The sequence below is a fragment of the Sapajus apella genome, unplaced genomic scaffold, assembly GCF_009761245.1.
Source record: "Sapajus apella isolate SASKATOON/1434 unplaced genomic scaffold, GSC_monkey_1.0 scaffold23, whole genome shotgun sequence".
NCBI classification, from domain to species: Eukaryota; Metazoa; Chordata; class Mammalia; order Primates; family Cebidae; genus Sapajus; species Sapajus apella.
The window spans coordinates 26,484,462-26,505,863 of record NW_022436963.1 but is presented as its reverse complement, the minus strand read 5'-3'; the positions used below and the strand labels follow the sequence as shown (position 1 = coordinate 26,505,863).

General features: G+C 33.7%; 1 protein-coding gene across 11 annotated transcripts in view; it reads right to left on the bottom strand.

The window, feature by feature from the left end:
- Positions 1 to 21,402, bottom strand: part of CHL1 (cell adhesion molecule L1 like) — a 203,692-nt gene that overhangs the window by 78,297 nt on the left and 103,993 nt on the right. For 7 of the 11 annotated variants that reach the window (XM_032290498.1, XM_032290495.1, XM_032290506.1 and 4 more), the window contains exons 2-3: positions 6,780 to 6,963; positions 324 to 429 (exon numbers count right to left, since the gene is read on the bottom strand). In XM_032290498.1, coding sequence (XP_032146389.1) covers positions 324 to 429; positions 6,780 to 6,870 — 197 coding nt within the window. In that variant the 5' untranslated portion in view covers positions 6,871 to 6,963. The remainder of the gene's footprint in view (positions 1 to 323; positions 430 to 6,779; positions 6,964 to 21,402) is intronic. The other 4 variants (XM_032290504.1, XM_032290500.1, XM_032290502.1 and 1 more) reach the window with 1 other exon arrangement.

The following is a 21,402-nucleotide window of genomic DNA, read 5'->3' as shown; positions in this document are numbered from 1 at the left end:
ATTTTACTAAGTAGAATAAATAATCGTCTAGTTTTTAGCTACCTTTTTAATTTGTAGATTAAGAGATTGTTGAGTATTTCTGCTGTACTAAAGACTACTCTAAATATGTTATATAAGACCTCTTAGTTTATGGTCAAAATAAATTCAACTGGCAGAAGATGATATGTAAAATAACCAAACTTTATTTTTGTTTGCATGTATATTATTTTTTTGTAAACCCTTAGCTTCAAACATGTGTAGATTTATAGTTCAACAAGTTTTTGATGGTAAAAGTAAAGAACAGTACACATTTAAAGAATCATTTAATTTGAAAGAATACTCACATTGGTTCTGGATTCCCTTTAGCTTCACATTCAATTTGAAAATACTCATCGAAGGGAAAGGCAACTTGGACTTTTGACTGTTTTATGATTGTTGGCACCTGTTGAACTAAATATTAAAATATGTACTTAAAAACACACACTCTTCAAACACTGGGCAAAGTTAATTTATAACACAAGCACTTTAAACCTCTTTTGTACACTGGTAAGTGAAAGGATGATACGGAAGTGAAAATAATAGACTAAGTCTCACTCTCTCTTTGCAACATGTACTTACTTGTAAGGAATACACTTCACTGCCATGATTTCATGGTTTCATATGTGTTCATTCTATTTAAACCCAGAATAATGTAACCATTTTTAAAGCAGAAGAAAAGTTGCTATGTCATCACAACTTTAAAATATCTATTATTAAAATTATTGGTTTCAATCGATGTTAGCATGCATATGCATTTTTACTTAGTTCACTCACTTTGAAAGTTCTTTTTTTAGTCTTCCATGTTTCTATAAACACATTAAAATTAATTTATCACTTTTATATTATTTCTTCTCACTGGTATGCTATAATATTTAATAATTCTATTACTGGACATTAAATTATTATCCATTTTTTTCTTTCCAGGTAGCGTATTTCAATAGGCATTTTGAGTAAATAGATTTTTCCTTTATTGAATTAATGATTTATGATAAATTTTCAGGCATGGACACAAATGGTAATGACTCTAGGTAAATGTAAATATTATTTCACCACAGAATATATATGCAGATAACAAAAATAGAGTGGTTCTCCATATTTTTGCCACCCCTGAATGCTAGCATTTTAAAATAATAAAAACAGTTTATAATTTATTACAAAGGAAAAGATAAATTATTCTCTTTATTTTAATTTTCCTTTTTTTGTTAATAAAGTTTCTTTCATGGGCTTGTTTAGTGTTTATCTTTTATTTAGAAGTTTTCATTTTATAACTTTTTCACACTTATCTATTGGGAGTTTGTGTTGTTTTGTTTCATTTCCTTAGAGAATTCAATTGAGTGATAACCATTATTATAAAATAATGGCTAATGCATAATGTGTCCTTTTGTTTTTGATAGATTTTTTTTTTTTTAAAGGCAGGGTCTTATTCTATTGCTAGGTTGGAGCGTTAATGGATTCTTCTTATTCAAATATCCTCTCATCTTGTGACAAACTCTGTTAGTGTTTGATAAGTTAAATAATTTATGAGACAAATACAATTTTAACAATTTTAAAATTATATTTTAAGTTCTGGGGTTCATGTGCAGATCGTGCAGGTTTGTTACATAGGTATACAGGTACCATGGTGGGTTGCTGCATCCATCCCCCTGTCATCTACATTAGGTATTTCTCCTAATATTATCCTTCCCCAATCCCCCCACCCCCTGCTATGCCTCCTCTAGCCCCCATGCAGCCAACAAACATATGAAAAAATGCTCATCATCACCGGTCATTAGAGAAATGCAAATCAAAACCACATTGACAAATACAATTTTAAAAAGTAGGGAGTGGGTCACACTTGGTGCTTCACACCTGTAATTCCAACATTTTGGAAGGCTGAGGTGGGAGGATCGCTTAGGTCCAGGAGTTCAAGAGCAACCTGGGTAACATAGGGAGACTCTACAAAAAATTTAAAAATTAGCTGGACTAATTTCGAACCCAGGAGGTTGAGGTTGTTGTGAGCTGTGATTGAGCTACTGCACTTGAGTCTGGGTGACAGAGACTCTTTCACAAAAGTTAAAAAAAAAAAAAGTAGGAAGTGACTTTGCCTCTCACCTAGTAGAGAGCGAGATTACATTTCTGAGAACTGCAACTATAAAATAGATTTACTAATGCTGGAAATACAATTTGGATTAAGTTTTGGAATAAAACACAGATCATGATGTGTGTAAAGATCTACTGCTGATGAGCACCCAATATTTTTCAAAAGGAGACATCCAAGTTTTAGTACAGTTCTTAGAATCTCTAATAAAAGGACAGGGTTGGTGCATAAGGAAATACTAACTGTTCAGCAGCAGGGACCTAAGTTTGGCAAATAAAGTATGAGAAAAGCAATTTGCAGACAGACACAGAGCCTAACTTACATAAGTACTATTCTACAGTAGAGTCTCAAATGGGACCTTAAAACCTGTGACATTGGATGAGGCCCTGAACCACTCTCTGCTTTCTCATTGGTAATATTAAGGATTTAGCCTAGATAAATTGTTCTCAAATTTGTTGGTCTCAGGACTCCTTTGCATTCTTACAAATTGTAAGACATCTCAAGGAGCTTTTGTTCATGTGGACTATAGCTAACAATATTTACTATAATAGGAATAAAAACTGAAAGTCTTTCAAAATATTATGAATTTATTTAAAATAATTCTGTTAAAATAAAATACATATTTTATGAAAACCATTAAATATAATGAGAAGAGTGGCATTATTTTATGTTATTTCAAACCTCTGTAATTTCTTTTCTTTTTTGTCTTAATTATTTGAGCTGGGGTCTCACTCCCTTGTCTAGGCTAGAGTGCAGTGGCAGGATCATTGCTCACTGCAGCCTAGAAATCCCAAGCTTAAGTAATCCTCCCACCTCAGCCTTATGAGTAGATAGAAATGCAGGCGAGCATCATCGTGCCCAGCTCTCTGTAATTTCTTGAGAAGACAGATGGATTCTTATATCTGCTTTTGCATTCCATCTGTTGCAATATTGATTTGTTCAAAGATATAAAGAAAATTCAGCCTTACACAGATAATCTAGTTAAAAAATGATGGGAAATTTTATAGTCCTTTCTGATATTCTTTTTAGCTAGAATAGCAAAACTCAACAAGTGGTAGTTTTTTAAATGTTCATTGCAACATGGAATCTAAAACCTATCAATTAACTTTTCATTGTTCTGTAACATTAAACCATTTACTTTTTTTTTTTTAACTCATGAATGATTTTGTAACATCATGCAGTTTTCATTTGGAAAAAATATTGGTTTACTGTTTTGTGTCTTCCAAATATTGAGGCACTTCATTATACAATATCAAAAATTGACCCTCCTTAGTATTGTCACCCATCTAATCAGCAGTATTAAATGTCAAGAAGCTCTCAAGCTTACAGTGGACAATATATGTCCTCCACAATTCTAATTTTTTCTGGCACTTACAATTTATCAATGACAATATATATGGTCAGTTGTTTATCTTGAAGTGAATGGATTCACTTGGTTCACTTTCAAAATATCTGACCTATATCTGAGCAACCATAATTTGTCAGTCATAACTTTAAAGTAAAGATGGTGTCCAGCTAGGGACTCAAGGAATGATGCAATCAAGAAACAGAGATCATGATAAAATTTTGATACATAGCAAAATTATTTTATATCTACTTCCCAGTTCATTACAATATTAGAATATATGTATTCCAGAGTAGAGAATTAATAACATTCATAAATTTTAAGTGCTTCAACAGTTGTAATCTTAAGCAAAATTGTTTTTGTTTTGCTTTGCTTCGGGAATTTTTAACTTTGAGTGTTTAGACATTAAGTATCATGACTACCAGAGTGTGATGCTAATGCCAAGCTGGAATGTAGTGGCATGATCATGGCTCACTGCAGCCTCAACCTCTGGGACTCAAATGATCCTACTGCCTCAGCCTCCCAAGTAGCTGAGACTACAGGTGTGAGCAACCACACCCAGCTAATTTATTTTTTATTTTAGAGATGATGTCTTATTACATTGCCCAAGCTGGTCTTGAACTCCTGGCTTCAAGCCTCCAAAGCACCATAATTACAGGCATGAGCCACCACACCCAGTCCCCATTAATTTTGTATCATCAGAGCCAATGACAACACAGTGAAAATGAAAAAATGGCATCTTAGGTTTATTATTAAAACGGTTTGATCTCACAGATCATCTGTATGTATCTCTGGGACCCCAAGAATTGTGCAAACCACATTTTGAGCATTGACAGCCAGCCTAGAATAAAAACTAAATGCCTTTCCAAATTCAAAATTTTTTTTTCTATTTAAAAAAATTTTTCACTGTTGCCTATAAATCTGACGAGTTTTACTAACTTACTGATATTAGTTCAAGTTCAGTGTTTATCAACTAGATATTCATAAATCAACATGCAAAATATCTGTATTTTCATTCACATTTACTTTGTTTCTGATTACTATTATTTCTGTGTAGAGCAGGACTTAAGCTTATTGTAAATTCACATGATTTAAATTTTATTGCAGTTATAAATGGTGAGGGACGATATACAATGGCCACAGTCCCTTAGATGTCAGCTAATAACTTGTGAACAACGTGTTTATTAGAACATTATTCTTTCCTAAATTTGCTAAGGTTGTAAAGGCTCAGCAATAACTAATTATTTGGGGAATGGAGCTAATAACCTTTGGGTGTTTATAAGAATATATATTCTACATTATAAATCCCTTCCTCTATAATTAAGCCAATTATAGCGATGCCAAACTCCTTGACATTCAAATTGGATACCTGTCTTAGTTGCATTTCCTTGTGAGTGAGTGCTCTAGAGCCCTCAAATAAGTGAATAATATTCAGATGTTCTGAAAACATGTCATTAATATTTTATAACAATTGTTGTCTAAGGACATTACAGCATGAAAATGCATAAGTAACTGAGACAACCAGAATAAAAATGTGTGCCAGGAATTAATATAAAATTTCACATCCTTCACCACTGACAAAGTGAGAAATGATGAAGAATAAATGTGTATGCCTGAGATTACGGTCAGGAATCTGAATCAGGAATCTTAGTGGCATCTTTTTTGCTACTGGGGAGACAATGTGAAATTATTAATCTTTTCCCACAGGATCACCAAGAAGCTTGCTCTTAACTTGCTACTGCATACTCAAACCAAAAGAATTCACTAAAAATGAAGGTATTTTAGCCTCCTTACCAGAATTTCTACAAAAAGACTGGTCGGTGATGAAATATTATCTACTGTATAGGCTGAAATATTTCAGGCAAATGTAAAGCAAGCTTTAAGTCTACATATTTGTAGGTCAGGTAGATCTCAAATGGAAATATCAAAACAGAGCTTACTTATCTGTTAGGAACAATAGAGAAGGGATTTTCTAGCTAGGGGATGGAACTACAATTGCGGTGCTTTCCAAAGTGTATAATATAAAAATAGCTACAGCAAGTAATTTAAGGTGGCCCTTAGAATAGTTTTTAAATACATTATATAAAGTCAGAGAGGTATGTCCATTTCTATTCACATTCAGTCTTTCTGAGTACTTCAAAAGCAAAGTTATAGTTCAGTGTCAACACTTTTCTAACATTTATTAAATGTTATGAGGTCATGACTTTCTTTAGAATTCTGAAGATCCACAAATATCATCTGAAATGCTAAGATTTTAATAACCAATACCTCTAATATAATAACTATTCAAATTATATGCAGAATAGACGATAGAGATTATTCCTGAACTATATGGATAAAAATGTCTTACTAACCTCTCAAGGGTCTTTTAGATCCCATATGCATGTAATACAAGAAAAACTTAAAAGATCCCCACATGACAGACTTAATATACAATTATATAAATTCTATTGCAGATTTTTAAAGTTTTGATTTGTTTTAGAGACAAAGTCTCACTATATTGCCCAGGTTGGCATGCAATGTCTATTCACAGGTGTGATCACTGAACACTGTAGTCTTGAACTCCTGGGTTCAGGCAATCCTCCTGCCTCAGACTCCTAAATAGCTGGGACTACAGGCATGTGTCACCATGTCCTGCTGATGTTTACGTACTTTAAAAAAAAAAACAAAACTATTTATTACCATGACTTGTTCAAACTGATTTATAATGGTTAAAAATCCGCATACATTTTACGAACATGTGTTAAAATATATATTTATATATTTCCATGATACTACTATCTAACCTCTCAATATGAATTCACACTATATAATGCTCTAGATTTTGAGAGTTGATATCGTCTTATACTTTTACTTGTAAAATGGCTTATTATTCATTGTTTTCATTCTTAAATATAATCATTTTGAAAAATAATACAAAGTTTATCAAATGCCTTTTTGTCATAATTGGTTGAATGCCAGTAATTTTTGAATCTTGATTAACTTTTTATAAGTATATAAAATTAACTTTTTTAAGTTTATAAAAGTGAAGTTGTTGGTAATATTGTAGATAATCCTAGACATATGGAAAAATACTACCTTATCTATAGGTTATATTTCTTGTTATGTTCTAAGTTTGTATAAGGAACTAAAAGCTTGGGCTTCAAAATAAATACAGCAGTCATGTATCAGCCACCCACAAAATGAAAAAAAAAATAGATATAAACTGTGATGACAGATTGCTGGAGAATATATAGAAATATGGTAGAAAAGTCATCCTCAATCTGTTAAGTATTCTACTTAAAAGTCAAAATGCAAATATAAAATTCCATTAATAGGCATTGAATTCTGTCACTTTACCTGAGGGTGGTATTTCAATTGCTGTTGAGAATTTTAACAGGAAGAAAATTAGAGATACAATTACTCCTCTTCTAGGTAAAAGTGTTTCCATTGCTCTTCAGGAAGGAGACAACCCAGGAAGAATGAAAATCTTAATGTCTCCTCTTACTTTGGTTTAAAGTTGAGAGTTTAGTTAACCTGGAAACTAAAGAAAACAAACAGAATAAGGTATTAATTCATAAACTCTAAAATGTCAGCATAACAGAAATTAAATACACTTTTCTTTTGGTGTGGAACTTTGTTTCTCCTTTTTAAAACTGTTCTCTAATAACTTCACATGAATAAAATTAGTTTTTCCTCTTCATATGTGAAATAAAGGACAGTGAATATATACTCTATTGAAAACCATAAACTATTCCAATAAATCGTATTTGTAAGTCAGAGGAAGTTTTACTTGGAAGGTATGACATTACACATATGAGTGGTTTTTCTTTTTCATTCTCAGTTGTTATTTTAGTTTCCAGAGATACCTATGCAAGTTTGTTACATAGGTAAATTGAGTGCCACTGAGGCTTGGTGTATACATGATTTCATCACTCAGGTAATGAGCATAGCACCCGATGGGTAGTTTTTCAATCCTCACTCCTTCTCAATACCCCCCATCTAGTAGCCCCAGTGTCTATTATTCTCATCTTTATGTCCATATGTATTTAAGGTTTAGCTTCCAATTCAAAATGAGAACATCCAGTATTTGGTTTTCTGGTTCTGTATTAATTTGCTTAGAATAATGATCTCCAGGTATATTCATGTTGCTGCAAAGGACACAATTTTGTTCTTTTTATAGTTGTGTAGTATTTCATGGTGTATATGACTAATGAGTGTTAATGACTAAGAGAATAATTTCATTTAGTTAATTTTATTTAAAAGGTGTTTTTTTCACACTATTCTTTATGTTAGATATCTACTCCCATTTGAGTCATTATTAAGGATCACAAATACACATCATTGATATTTCTGGTGAAATAGTTCCAGCAAGATAGAGGAAAGAAAAAATGAAGAACAAATAAAGATCAGCCATTTTAACGGAAATTTACAAATGTGAGTTTGGCTCAAGCAGAAGACAAAGGCATAAGAGGCTTCTCATTTAAACAGAATATTTATTCATTCAAAAGTTTACAGAAATAGAATAAGAATTAAGGTTTTAATTTTCTTTTACTTTCTTTTACAATTTCATTTTTTTCTGAAACATTATGATAATAGACCTCTAAACATTGTTTATACATTGTCTATCTTGTTTCTTGAAAGCGATAATATAACAATTTGCTCCAAAATGAGATAATTAGCCTTTCAGGTGTGTAATTTTCTTTTGTTTTCTAAAAATCAATTACTCTTTTTGTTCACAAGAGATTATGCTCCTGAATCTTTGATATATATGTACAGATTAGTAAAATTTAACTAATGGCTGCTGTTTTATTTTATAATTTTAGGACTCTTAAGAGACAGCAATCCCATTTATGTTTGACTTTGAGAACAAAATTTAATCGTACTAGAAAACACTACCCTTCACCCTCCAAAAATGTGAATCTTTGTCCTGAATTAGAGAAATGTCATTTCTCTACTCTGCCTGACCTCAATTGACCCATCTATAAAATGGGAATTGGAAAAAATTATCCTTGTGTGCTTCAGAATATTTTCTAATGACAGATAACTTACACTGGTAATTTAACTCATATTGGTAAATTTAACACATATTTTCAAATGTGTCACTATGTTAATCGACACTGCTTTTCTGGTGAAAAGTGTTATCCTAATCAACAAAGTAAAACATGGAAAAATGGTTTCATTATAAAAAGCAGAACACTGCCTTAACTACAAAAACCGAGTTCTAGATATTTGCACAAAGTTGGGAGACATTAAATCATGTAGCTATTATTAATATGAAAATGTTGAGGAAACTATCAATGCCCTGTTTTTTGAATTTTCTTTTTCCTGTTTTTACTGAAACAGTCTGGTAATAGTCATTTAAATTCATTGTTTATTATATATCAGTCTTTACTTGCAATTTAGTTATTGTTTAATATTCAGTTCCATTAATATTCAACCCTGACTGCTTTAAGGGTATCTAGTATATGAGTTTAATGAGTTGCTTTTTGTTTGTAAGTATCAAGACTTTCAAAAGTATAATGCTACTAGGAGATCGTATTTCCAGATTAATATTTCATATCATCTCACCCTGAAATAGGGAACAAGAATAACTAGATAGCTAAGTAAGTGAGAACAGTCTCAATTCCTATCAATCTCCTGATTTAGAGTAGCAAGTTCAATGGACTCTAATTGTTAGAGTAAAGTAGCTTCTAGATACTAATTATTCAGTGATGATGATCTGATTTTTTGAATTTTAATAGTCTTAAGTGCATGGTCTTGACCCAAGAAATTCTCTCCCATAAAAGGATGCCACAGTGAACCCCTGCCTTAAAATAAGACTATATATTGAGATATACCAAATATTGATGACATCATCACTTTCTAGAATATGAATAATGACTAATTCTATATATGACTTTACCTCCTATAGGAATTAGCTTCAATTTACCTGAAATTTGTATGTTCACAGGCTATAACATAAAAATTATTAGAAGTTTAAATGTGTTGACCCTTTGCAAGCAAGACACCATTAGCTGATGATGAAAGCTCTGAAATAGCTTACAGGTTGAAAAGGGAAAGTCAGTTTTAACTTCATTGTCAGAATTCATAAAGGAAATGTTGTTTAGGAATTCCATTTTGCAGGAGTAAGATAGCAACAAAATTATATTCCTATTTATCTTTTTTTCTTGAAAGAATAGCATTTAATGCCTCATGCCAGACCTCAGAGATAATAGTAATTGTTGAAACTCAGGACAGAGCTGGCACTAAGACAAGAACTTTTTAAAAAAATGTTTACTTTTTATAAGTACACAGTATCTATAGGGTACATGAGATATTTTGATACAGGCATACAATGTCTAATAATTACATCTGGATAATTGGCATATACATCACCTGGAGCATTTATCATTTCTTTGTGTTATAAGCATTCCATTTATACTCTTACTACAATATTTTTGAAGTTTAATCACATGAAACTGATGTCTGATTGCTTATACTAACAACATCAATTCAGATCCACAAAGAAATCAATTAATTTTTATGAATCTTGATAAACTGAGTTAAATCTTCCTACTATCTTAGCTCATCCTTAGGAAAAAAAATCATCCCTGCTAACCACTTCAAAAGAAAATTTTAGGTTGGTGAAAAAATGATTGCTTTTGCCATCAAAAGCCACAATGACTTGCACCAGCTTAATAGATCTCTTAGTGTCACATCATACTGTTACAGGAGTTAAGAAGAAATGACTTAGGCAGATAGTGAGGGTACTAGAGTCCTTGGTAAGGTTTTCCTTTTCAATGAAAAGCAGCACCCAAATCATTTTCTCACAAAAAGCAGCCTGTAAAATCGAGCTGTCGATATAGGCCCTGGCAGTTCTTCCAATCATGTTAAAAAACGGGGTTCCATCTTCCCTTCCCTTTGCCATCCACTATGTACAGTAAGTACCAGACAAGATGGCACCAGTCAACTGGAAAGCCTATTCACATAATAAGATTAAGGTAGGGTTGCCAGCCTTTTCTGTGTGCTGTGTAAACATCATACCTGATCAAATCAATCTGTGGGCCCTATGTAAATCAGACACCACCTCCTCAAGTCTGCCTATAAAATATGGTGCATCTGCAGCAGGCCAGTCTTTTCCTCTGGGAAGAACTCTTTCTCACTAAAAAGATAGCTGTTTTCCTTTCTCTTTCTTTTGCGTATTAAACTTCCACTCCTAAACTCCTTGTGTGTGTCCATGTTCTATATCTTCTTGGCATGAGGCAACGAACTCCAGGTATTTGCCCCAGACAATGAAGTTGCTTCAATACAATCGAAACTTCCTGACTCCCTATGCTTCTGCAATATGACTAATGGGATAAGAATTAAGAATATACTGATTTCAAGATATTAGTTTAACATGGACAGGCATGCATACCTCCTAGGGCTACTTCCAACACAATGAAAAGAAAATAAAGTTATTTGCCTCTTCAAAACAAAAGCCTCTAACATATATACATCATGAGTATTACAGTGTGACCACATAGATCTCTCTGATGTTTAAGAGTGCTTCATGGTGGCAAATCTAGAAACAACTTGCTCCCTTAATTTAAATTCATAGTCTTTCTTGAGAAATAGAAAAGAGAGATGACTAAGTCTTTATCCATTCTACTTGGCCTCCCATGTAAGTGCAAAGCTACTGCAACCTGCCGCCTGGTCACGTGACAAAGCGATGTGTAGTGATAGACCATGGGAAAATTAGTATAACCAGGGTTCAAAGCCACCATTACTAGGTGGCCTTGGGCAGTTTACCCAACCTTCTCACTCATCTCTATAAGCTGGTGTAATAGTTGCTGCTATATGTCACATTTATCAGATTTAAGTGAGGTAATGTTTCATTAGCACAGGAAAATAAAACTTGCTAATACTAGTGACAGTGATGATCATTGTGTTGATAGTGGTAATGAAGATATAGTCTCTACTAATAATATTCTGATCTGAGGATCACAGTTAACTTGAATGGATTCTATTAGTTTTACAAAGTCATAACAACTTAGAAAATAAAGGCATATTCTCTAAAATATGTAGTGGTGACATGATATTAATTAATTTAAAATAATATCCCCAAAGTGGGAGAGTGTGGTAGACTGATTGCAAAAACTTCTTTGATTCTCTTCCCCTCCTTGTAGTCATACACTCTGTAATATGACTTTACAGCTCCTCCCAAGAAGCTATTTCCTCACTTCTTGAATCTGGCAGGCTTTTAACCCTAGAATGAGTTCTGGTCTAGGCCTCAAGAAGCCTTGCACCCTTTTATTCTTTCTCTCTGTCTCTGAAAACTCTACACAGCTATTACAAGAACAAGACTGGACTACCCTGTTGGAAGATAAGAGACACTTTGCCCATCATCCTCATCATCTTGGCCAACAGCCAGCCAGCCACTAAATGTAAACTGGGCAGCCACCCTAAATGAGACTGCCTTAGATAAACTGTCAGCAGAATGCGATGCTAGAACCAGCCGGTCAGCCTCAGCCAAGTCTGGCTAAGTTCAGCAGAATCTCCCAAAGAAACAGCAGACTTAGAAACAATAAATAAATGTTTCCTTTATTGAATCAGTGTTTTGGGATGGTTTTCAAGGTAGAAATAGCTAATTTAGGTAGAAGAGATAGAATAAACAAATCGATGCAATAATGGATATTGTTGAAGCTGATATACATATATATATGTATATATGCATGTATATATACATATATATATATATGGAGAGAGAGAGAGAGAATGGGCAGAGGTTATGCTAATCTTTCTATTTGGGGGTGCATTTTAACATTTTCCTAATAGAAACATTTTTAATGTTTATTCAGTTTTTCAAAATTAGAAATAAACTTAAAATATTTCAAAAGCAGTAAGGAGATTGTTTAGTAAAAGGTAGACAAAGTCTTGAGAATGCCTACTGGCATACATCTAAAACAAAAATAAAAAACAAACAGAAAAAAGACTTTCTTAAAGCTACCATATTGTCTGCACCTCTTCTGTTGGCACAAGATGAGAAAACGTGGGGTTTCTTTAAACATCACTATGTATGTTCTGTATGTTTAGCATAAGCAACTAATGTAACTCAATGCTTTTTCTTTCTTGGTTTAAGAGTTTGGAAAGTTATCGCCCACCCAAAGGAAATACAAGCCCATTTTATGGTACATACTTATTTAAATCTTGGTGGCTGTTAGTATACACATTGCCTCTACATTTTTCTTTTATGCTTTGATACTTAATTCATCAACTTTGCATTATGTTTCCATTGGAGACTGTTTAAATTCCATTAATACAGTATAGAAAGGCAACAATGCATAAAAATGGTTAAGACTAAATTCTCACTTTGGACAGTAATAGATCATTTCACCATTATAAATTGAACACTAAAACAAATTATTTTAAAATTACTTTAAAGATTCAAGGCTATTGTTAATGCATTCTGAATAATAATCATTCCCTAATGATCACTTGTTTTTTTTTTCACCTAACAGTAATGGTGTCATGTTTACACAAAACCTTTGGCACTATGGTTCTCTAATGGCTCTAATAAATAGTAAATAGTTCAATTTTCCTTTTTGTAAATAATATTATTCAAGTTTATATACTGGAATTAAAAAAGGAGTTTTCTATTTTATCTTTTTAGAGGAAAATAGAATCTGACTAGTGTAATAAATGGACAAAAAGCAGCTTAGAAAGGCAGCTGGTTTGACATAGCACATTTTATTTTAGTGATTTTTAAAAATCCTTGACATTTTTTTCTCAGTAATTATTCACAAACAGTTTCAGGTCAAATTTCCAAAAAAGAAAATGTAAAAAGGCAAATTCAAAGAACAAAAGGCGACTCTTATGATCACCACTTAAAAAACTTTTTCATTTCTATGGCAGCAACTACACAAAGCAGAAATGTCAGTGACAGTCCATCTGCCATTTTCATCAACAACATGGAACGTATACAGCCAAAAAAAAAAAAATGCTATGTTGACAGTCCTCTTCCCTACGAAACAGCATTAAGTTGTTTCAGCTACCATGAATTCCAGAGACTGAAATTAACTTCATGCCTGCAAAATCATTAAACAACATTTTTCTACTCAGGAAGCTTGAAATAGATCAACAACATTTATTATAGCCAGCAGGAAGAGATATTTTATGACACTGGCATCCAAATTATAGTTTTAAAAATAACTCAATGTATTTGTATAATAGTCTGAGACAGTGCTATAACTTGGAAATGTTTGAAATTTCTTTTCTCTCCATGATAAAGGGTTTAAGAATCACTGAGCCGCATCAAGCAAGATGTCTTATATAAAGCCATTTGACATTTTCATGATGGAGTGGATGTCACCTTCACTTCTCTCTGACCTCAAGTGTCCCTTTATGAAATTCCTTTTATGTGATTATCAGGCTAGGTTAAACTATTCCCCTGGTTCAGAATCAGGTCTTATGGGGAGGAGATCCAGCACATTTCCATAAGTCTGAAGTGTGATCTGAATCACTCAACGTCTGGAAACTGGTAAGGATAAACACACACAAAAAAATTAAAAGGCTTTTGTTCTATCACCTGCCTGGCTAATACCATAAATCAATTTACAAGTGTCATAAACACATTAATCCTGAAATAACTGTTAATGGCTTTTTACTCTGAAAACAAAGGAAACACTGTACATTACAGCCATATCCATTCAAACACTTTTCATGTCTCATAATACTGCAGTAACAAGACAAAAGAATTGCTTAGAGTGTTAACTCATCATTCCTGCAGAGCTGGCATATTTTGTACACAGTAGATCAAAGAAATGTCGATGCTATTATAAGCAAATTGATTTTATTGGGAAAATGTCAGCTTTAGTTAATAACCATGTGGGATAAACTAATATCATTAATAATATCAAATTATTTAAATACCAAATTACTGTGGTTGAACTCTAACTGAAATATAATTGAATATAACCTCTCTCTCTATATATATATAGGTTATACATAAACATATATGTACATATATGTTTTTGTTTTCCTACCTATACATCTAAGATTCTTAAAATATAGTACACTGTAATGACATCTAATTCAAATTGTTTCATAGTGGAGACTAAGAAAGAAAATTACAGAAATTCACAGTCATTTGGCTACAGGGATGGAGAATAATCTCAACATTAAGTTATTTTCTGAGTTATTTCTCAGAAAACATCTTGTATATCTGTAAAATTCATGTAGCGACTATTTTTCAAATTAAATAGAAATCAATCATAGATGTACTAAAATGCACAAAATGTAAGTGTACAGCTAAGCAAACTTTTTCATATGTAACCACAGCAAACTTTTTCATATGTAATCCAGGTAACCACTTCTCGCATCTCTTAAGGACTTTTGGTCACTAAAAGCATTCCACCAGCTTCATTCCTAGAGCATCCCACACGGCCAGTTCATAAGAGAGTAAGACCTGTCTGTGTTCCTCCAGCCTTTTGGATCCCAACCAGGGTGGTATTTCTCCTCCAGGTGATATCTGGATTATGTGGGAGCAGATTGGGTTGTCACATGACTGGGGAGTGCTATTGGCATCCAGCGGGCAGGAGCCATGGATCCTAGAAGACCTGCAGTGCTCAGCACAGTCTTGCCCAAGGATGAACCACCCTACCTGAAAAGTGCAAACCCTCATTGTGACGGATACTGATGCTATAGCACGCTGAGGGGAAAAAAAGTCGTGTGGTCAATAAATTATGGATATACTATATGCATTACTATTCAAACAGTCACTTTGGAGTACAGTTTGAAGGTTTCCCCCAAAACTAAACAAACTTATATATAATCCAGCCATTGCACTCCTTGGTTTTTATCTGAAGGAACTGAAAACTTACGTCCATAAAATATTCACACATGGATGTTAACATCTTTTTAAATTTTTGCCAAAACTTGAAAACCAAGATATTCTTTGGTAGGTAAATGGAAAATTAAAGTACTGTGTCCAGACAATGGAATATCAGTGGTAAAAAGAAATGAGCTATCAGCTATGAAAAGAAGTGGAGGAAACTTAAAGGCACGTTATATGAACAAGCCAATCTGAAAAGGCTAGGCACTGTATGATTCTAACTATATGACAGTCTGGAAAACGGAAAACTATGGAGAAAGTACAAAGATAAGTGGTTGTCAGGGGTTAAGAGAGGAGGCGGAATGATTTTTACGGCAGTGAAGCTACTTTGTATGTTACTACAATGGTGGACATGTGTCACTATACCTTTGTCAAAACCCATAGTATGTATACACCAAGAGAAATCCTAATGTAAACTACAGATTTGGGTTGTTATTGATTCGTCAATATAGGTTCATCAGTTGTAACAAATGTACTACACTGCTGAGAGTGTTGATACAGGGGAGGCTGTGCATACGCAGAACCAGTAGTATAAGAGAAATTTCTGTGCCTTCTGCTTAATTTTGCTGTGAATCTAAAAGAGTAAGAAAAGATAAAATCTTAGAAAGAAAAACTGTAATATGTGAAAGGAAACAATAATAATATATGACAGATTTCTAAGCTATAACAAAAACTCATCTTCAAGAAATATGTTTGTAAATTAAAGAGAGCATCCTCTTAACTCTTTTTCAGATTTTCATCACTCACTCCCACCTTGGACATCAAAAATCACAGAAGACTGATAACAGCAGTGGTGCAATCACTCAGTCTTAAACTCCTGGGCCCAAGTGAGCCTTCTGTGTCAGCCCCCTCTAGCAGCTGGGACTTCAGCCACCTGCCACCATATGCAGCTAATTAAAAATATATATATAGAGAGAGATGGGTGTCATTATGTTGTCCAGGCTGTTCTCAAACTCCTGGCCTTAAATAGTCCTCCTGCCTGGACCTTCCAAAGTGCTAGCCACTGTGCCCAGCCCATGAAAACTCATTTTTAAAACTTTCTTTTCTCCGTCTCTACTTTTCTCCTGTTATTAAATACTGTTCCCTCTATTTATCTCCTCTTTATTTATTTCACATATATATCAATGTTGGTCAGTACCATGGCAGGAATTTTCAAAAAGGAAATGAGGTACTTCCAGGTAAGTTAAAAGGTCTTTTCTTTATTTTCTATTAATAGATCAATGACATAAACTACTGTCATTGAGTCTGGAAACTAATGATAAACACTTAACCATAACAAGCAATTTGGAATTTTTTAAAGGATAATATATATAATGTTTAATTCCAACTTATAATTATGTTTAAAATTAGAAAATTAATTAGATAAAAATAGAGCCAAGTACAGTGCCTCATTCTTGTATTCCTAGCACTTTGAGAAGCTGATGCTGGAGGATCACTTAAGGCCAGGTGTTCAAGATCAGCTTGGGCAACATAGTGAGATCCATCTCTACAAAGATTTTTTTTTTTTATTAGGAGGGCATAGGGCATGTGCCTATACTCCCACCTACTCAGGAGGCCAAGGTAGGGGGATCACTTGAGCCCGAGAGTTTCAGGGTAGAGTGAACCATAATCCCACCTGGGCTACAGAGTGAGGCCATTTCAAAAAAGAAGAAAGAAAGGAAGGGAAAGGAAGGGGAGGGGAGGGGAGGGGAGGGGAGGGGAGGGGAGGGAAAGGAAAGGGGAAAGGAAAGGAGGAAAGGAAAGGCAAAAGGAAAGGAAAGGAAAGGAAAGGAAAAAGGAAAGGAAAGGAAAAAGGAAAGGAAAGGAAAAAGGAAAGGAAAGGAAGAGAGAAGGGAACAGAGCAAAGAAAAAGAGGAAGAAAGAAAAGAAAGGAAGAAAAAGAAAGAGAGGAAGGAAGGTGTAGAGAGAGCAAGGAAGGAAGAAAGGAAGGAAGGAAAGAAGGAAGGGAGGGAAGGAGGGATAGAGGGAGGGAGGGAGAAAGAGAGGAAGAGAAGAAGGAACCGAGGGAGGGAGAAAGAAAAAGGAAAAAAATATATACCTAAGTTTCTCTTTCCAACCAGTGCCCAGCAATGGGCATCTCTCTGGACAACTGGCACAAGCACCCTAAGACAGTGGTAAGAGAAAGCCCTGACACAAGAAGCAGAAGTCTGAGCTGGGATGCCCACAGCCAACAATAAGATTTGCCCTTGCCACATTCACACGGTTGTGTGCGAGGAGGTGGTAAGAAATATTGTACTCTGAGGCTGGACATGGGAACACCTGTGGCTGGGAGTGTTGCCTTCGCAAAACAAGGATCATTGATCTTGTCTGCAATGCGACCCACAGCAAGCTGGTCCACACGAAGACCCTGGTGAGGAATTGCTTCCTATTGGTTGGCAGTGCACCTTAACAACAGCAGTACAAGGTCATCATGCACTGTCCAGGGCCGCAAGAAGGGGGCCAGCAGACTCCTGAGTAGGAAGAGATTTTAAACAAAAACAATCCAAAACAAATTCAAAAAATATATAATGAAAGGAAAACGAATGCCCAAAACAGCAGTCTTCTGGAGGAGCAGTCCCAGCAGGGCAAGCTTCTGTCGTGTGTTGCATAAGGATGGGGCCAGCGTGGCTAAGCAGATGGCTATGTGCTAGAGTGCAAGGAGCTAGAGTTCTATCTGAGCCAAATCAAGGCCCAGAGACGCAAACAAATGTTCCTTTTTTCTGTCTTAGCTCATGTAATGATGCTGTTTATTGTTCTATTATATATATGTATATATATATACACATATATGTTCTATAATATGGACATTGTTATATATTATTATAACATATATGTGTTCTATAATACAGATTTTTATCTATCTATCTCCCTAAATTTTGGATGGGTTTAATCTACTTTTCCACTTTTCTGTGTTAATCAAATTGTTCAAGTGGATATCAGTAGTGAACATGCTACTTATAAAACTAAAATAAACAAGGGCTCACAATTTGTTTTTGCAGCTGCCTTGTCCACATATTTGTAGGAGATTGTACATTTTCGGAGGCAGTTGCCAGATCCTACTTATTCTTTTTGTGCTTGCCTAGAATATAGGAGATACTGATAATAAATCTTTCTGAATGATTTTCATACATACGTCCACTAAAGAATATACTCCGCATAAATATAGACTGTTTATAAAATTCTGAATTCCTTTTATTTTCTCATTCATCCAAAGACAACTCAGAAATTAAACTTCCTGAAATACTCATTAAAGTAAATATGGATTTGAATGTAAAACACTGAGCTAAACATTGCTGGGCTCGTCACAGTGATTCCATAAAGGCTAATTGAACTTTAAATGAATATCATTTGATCGCATTCATTTTAACAGTGTCTACTTAAGGCCAACAATATTCATAGGTTTTAGTGGTTCTTACAAGTGCCAACAAAAACAAATCATTAACTTTTCTGAAATTTACAGTAAAATACTTTAGCATAGGCTGTGTGATAATGTAGAGGCTACTGAATTTTAATCTACCCCATAAGTATAGTCAGTTAATATCCAAACGGTCTTAATCAAAACTCTTCTAAATCTCTAGTCAAATGTAGCAGCACTGGCTACTATACATACTTCAGGAATCTCTATTTTGTGAAGTTTGCTAAGTGCATAAGTATAGCTTAATCACCATAGCGGATGTTAGCAGAATGTTCCATAAAAAACAAAACAAGACAAAACAAACAAAAGAAAACAAGCAGTGTTCTATATACTTGTAGATTTGCTAGAAATGTTTGCTCAGACACGAGCACCCTTTCGTGAGTAGGATATTAAAAAATCAAGGGAGCCCCACAGCCTACAGACAATTTCATTGCACTCCAGGCTTAGGATTTCATTCATTTTGCAATGAGTGTTTTTTCTTTTCCTATGACTCCATTTGAAAAGGTAGCTGAATCCTGCAGCTAGAATATCATCTCATCTGCCTTTAGTGAAGCTTTCTTGCAGATTTCTGTCACAATGCCTCAAAGGTTTAACAGCTGGGACTCCATCAAGCTGACAGGATACAGAGTGTAATTCTGTGATGTGTGTGTTTGTGTGTGTGTGTGTATGCATGCTTGTGCATATGGGTAAACATACTTATGAGCACATGTGTACATTTGAGGTTAAGAAATATTTGTTTGCCTGGATAATTTCATCCTGAGACTGCCCTTGTCACATAGCATCTGGTAGCCAGGTTATAAGAGAAAACTAAAACACTCATTTTTCTCTAGGACTTGGAAACTATCCATACCTACAAAAGTAACCTAATGACAAAAAATTAGATCAGGATGTAAATATGAAGAAACTACTATCTGCTGTAAACTTTCTATATGGAAGCATTGTCAGAAATATACTCTTATAAATTTGAGTAAGTTATACACCGTTAGCCTTAACCTAAGGCCATTTCTAAGGTTGTATTTAAAGCATGAATTTCAAAAATTGGTACTTGAATATTGATTTTATTTTTCTTTGCTCATCCAAAGGATCTTATAGTGACTGGGATGGTCATCATAATTATTAACTGCTAGTGAACATTAAGCACATGAATATGACATTAATAGATTCAGAGATGAAAAGGCTGCATGATTAAGACAAATAGTTCATGGTTTGGGATATTACACCTCTGATTTTTTTTTTTATCTCTGTACTGTTTTATAACTGTTCATTTTTTTTTTGCATTGTTTCTGTTTTCATTCCTGCATTTTTTTTTCCATTTTCTGAGGCAAATTTTTTGGTTACAAATAATTCATTGGTTGAAAAATGCTAAAGACCAAATAGTGATACAAAAAGCTTTAGAAACATCCCTCTTGTCAATTCAAAACTTTCAAGTGGAATATAATAAAGCACACCAATTATGATGAGAGAGATTTGGGGCATACAAAGAAAATAATCTTTATGCATAATCACATCCCAGAGGTTGTTTAAGTGGGATATTTTTATTCAAATTTACAAAAAAAGGTATAGGTATTTTTGTTACAAATAGTTTAATAAATATATCACTGCTTTGGATATGTTGGCAGAAATTTTAATCTTCTCGTTGTACAAATCATTAAAAGTAAACCTATTGCATTCAAGCCATAAGATACAAAGTATGATTTCTAGATATTTATGATAAATTTATAAGAAACTTATAATTTCCTTTGGCTCATCTTCTGTTCTGATGATGGCATTAGAGCTGACAACATTGATCGATCGTTCCCCTGTGCTTTTATGAGAAAAATTAATGCCAAATCCTGGGCCAACGACCTAGATCCCTAAACCCTTCATATCTTGTCCTCATTTTCCATGAATAAAGAATAAGAACAGGAAGGCAATATCAGCTTATATGTCATTTTTGAACTGATTACCTTCTTCATTTGCATGATAATCAGTTAGATCCAACTTTCTGGATATAGTGAGGAACTTGCTTAAATACACATGTTTAATAGTCCTTATGTGTTTTGATTCCAATATTGATAATATTTCTAAGAATTACTCAGTTTTTGCCATCACATACCATTTTAAATTAATTTGTTTTTACTTATTTTACAATAAAATATATTATTATTGTATCAGAAAATAATGGCAAAGGAAAAGTATTCAATAAAAAAGTTGAAGCTTGTACAGCCCCCTTCTCTCCATACCTGCCAGACAACATTTAACTTCCAGACATTTATATTTATTTATATATATGTATATTTAAATTATATATAATGTATAGTATGCATTATATCTGTTATATAAATTGTATCATATATCTATTATTTTTTGTTAAGTGAAAAAGGCAAGTTATAGAGTGTTATCTGTGGAATAAATAGGGAAAGACTATGGGCTTTTCCCAGAAAAATCACAAGTTACTAGACACTTGAAATTCACTTTAGCAAAAGGATTACAGAAGGAAAAACTGTGAAAGATCTTAAACTTCTTTAACTATAACGTTATAATTAGGGCACAGGTTACTATCAGTAATGTGAATGTTCTTAATTATGTCAACATTCCTAACTTTAATTCATTTATTGTATATATTTTGTATTTTTAAGCATTCACTCTATTCTAGAACAACTTTCTTTCAGATTACATTTTTTGTGATTCCAAAGATAATACCATGGTCATTGAAATATACTGGGTGACTAGCAGGTGACAAAGACAAAGTGCTC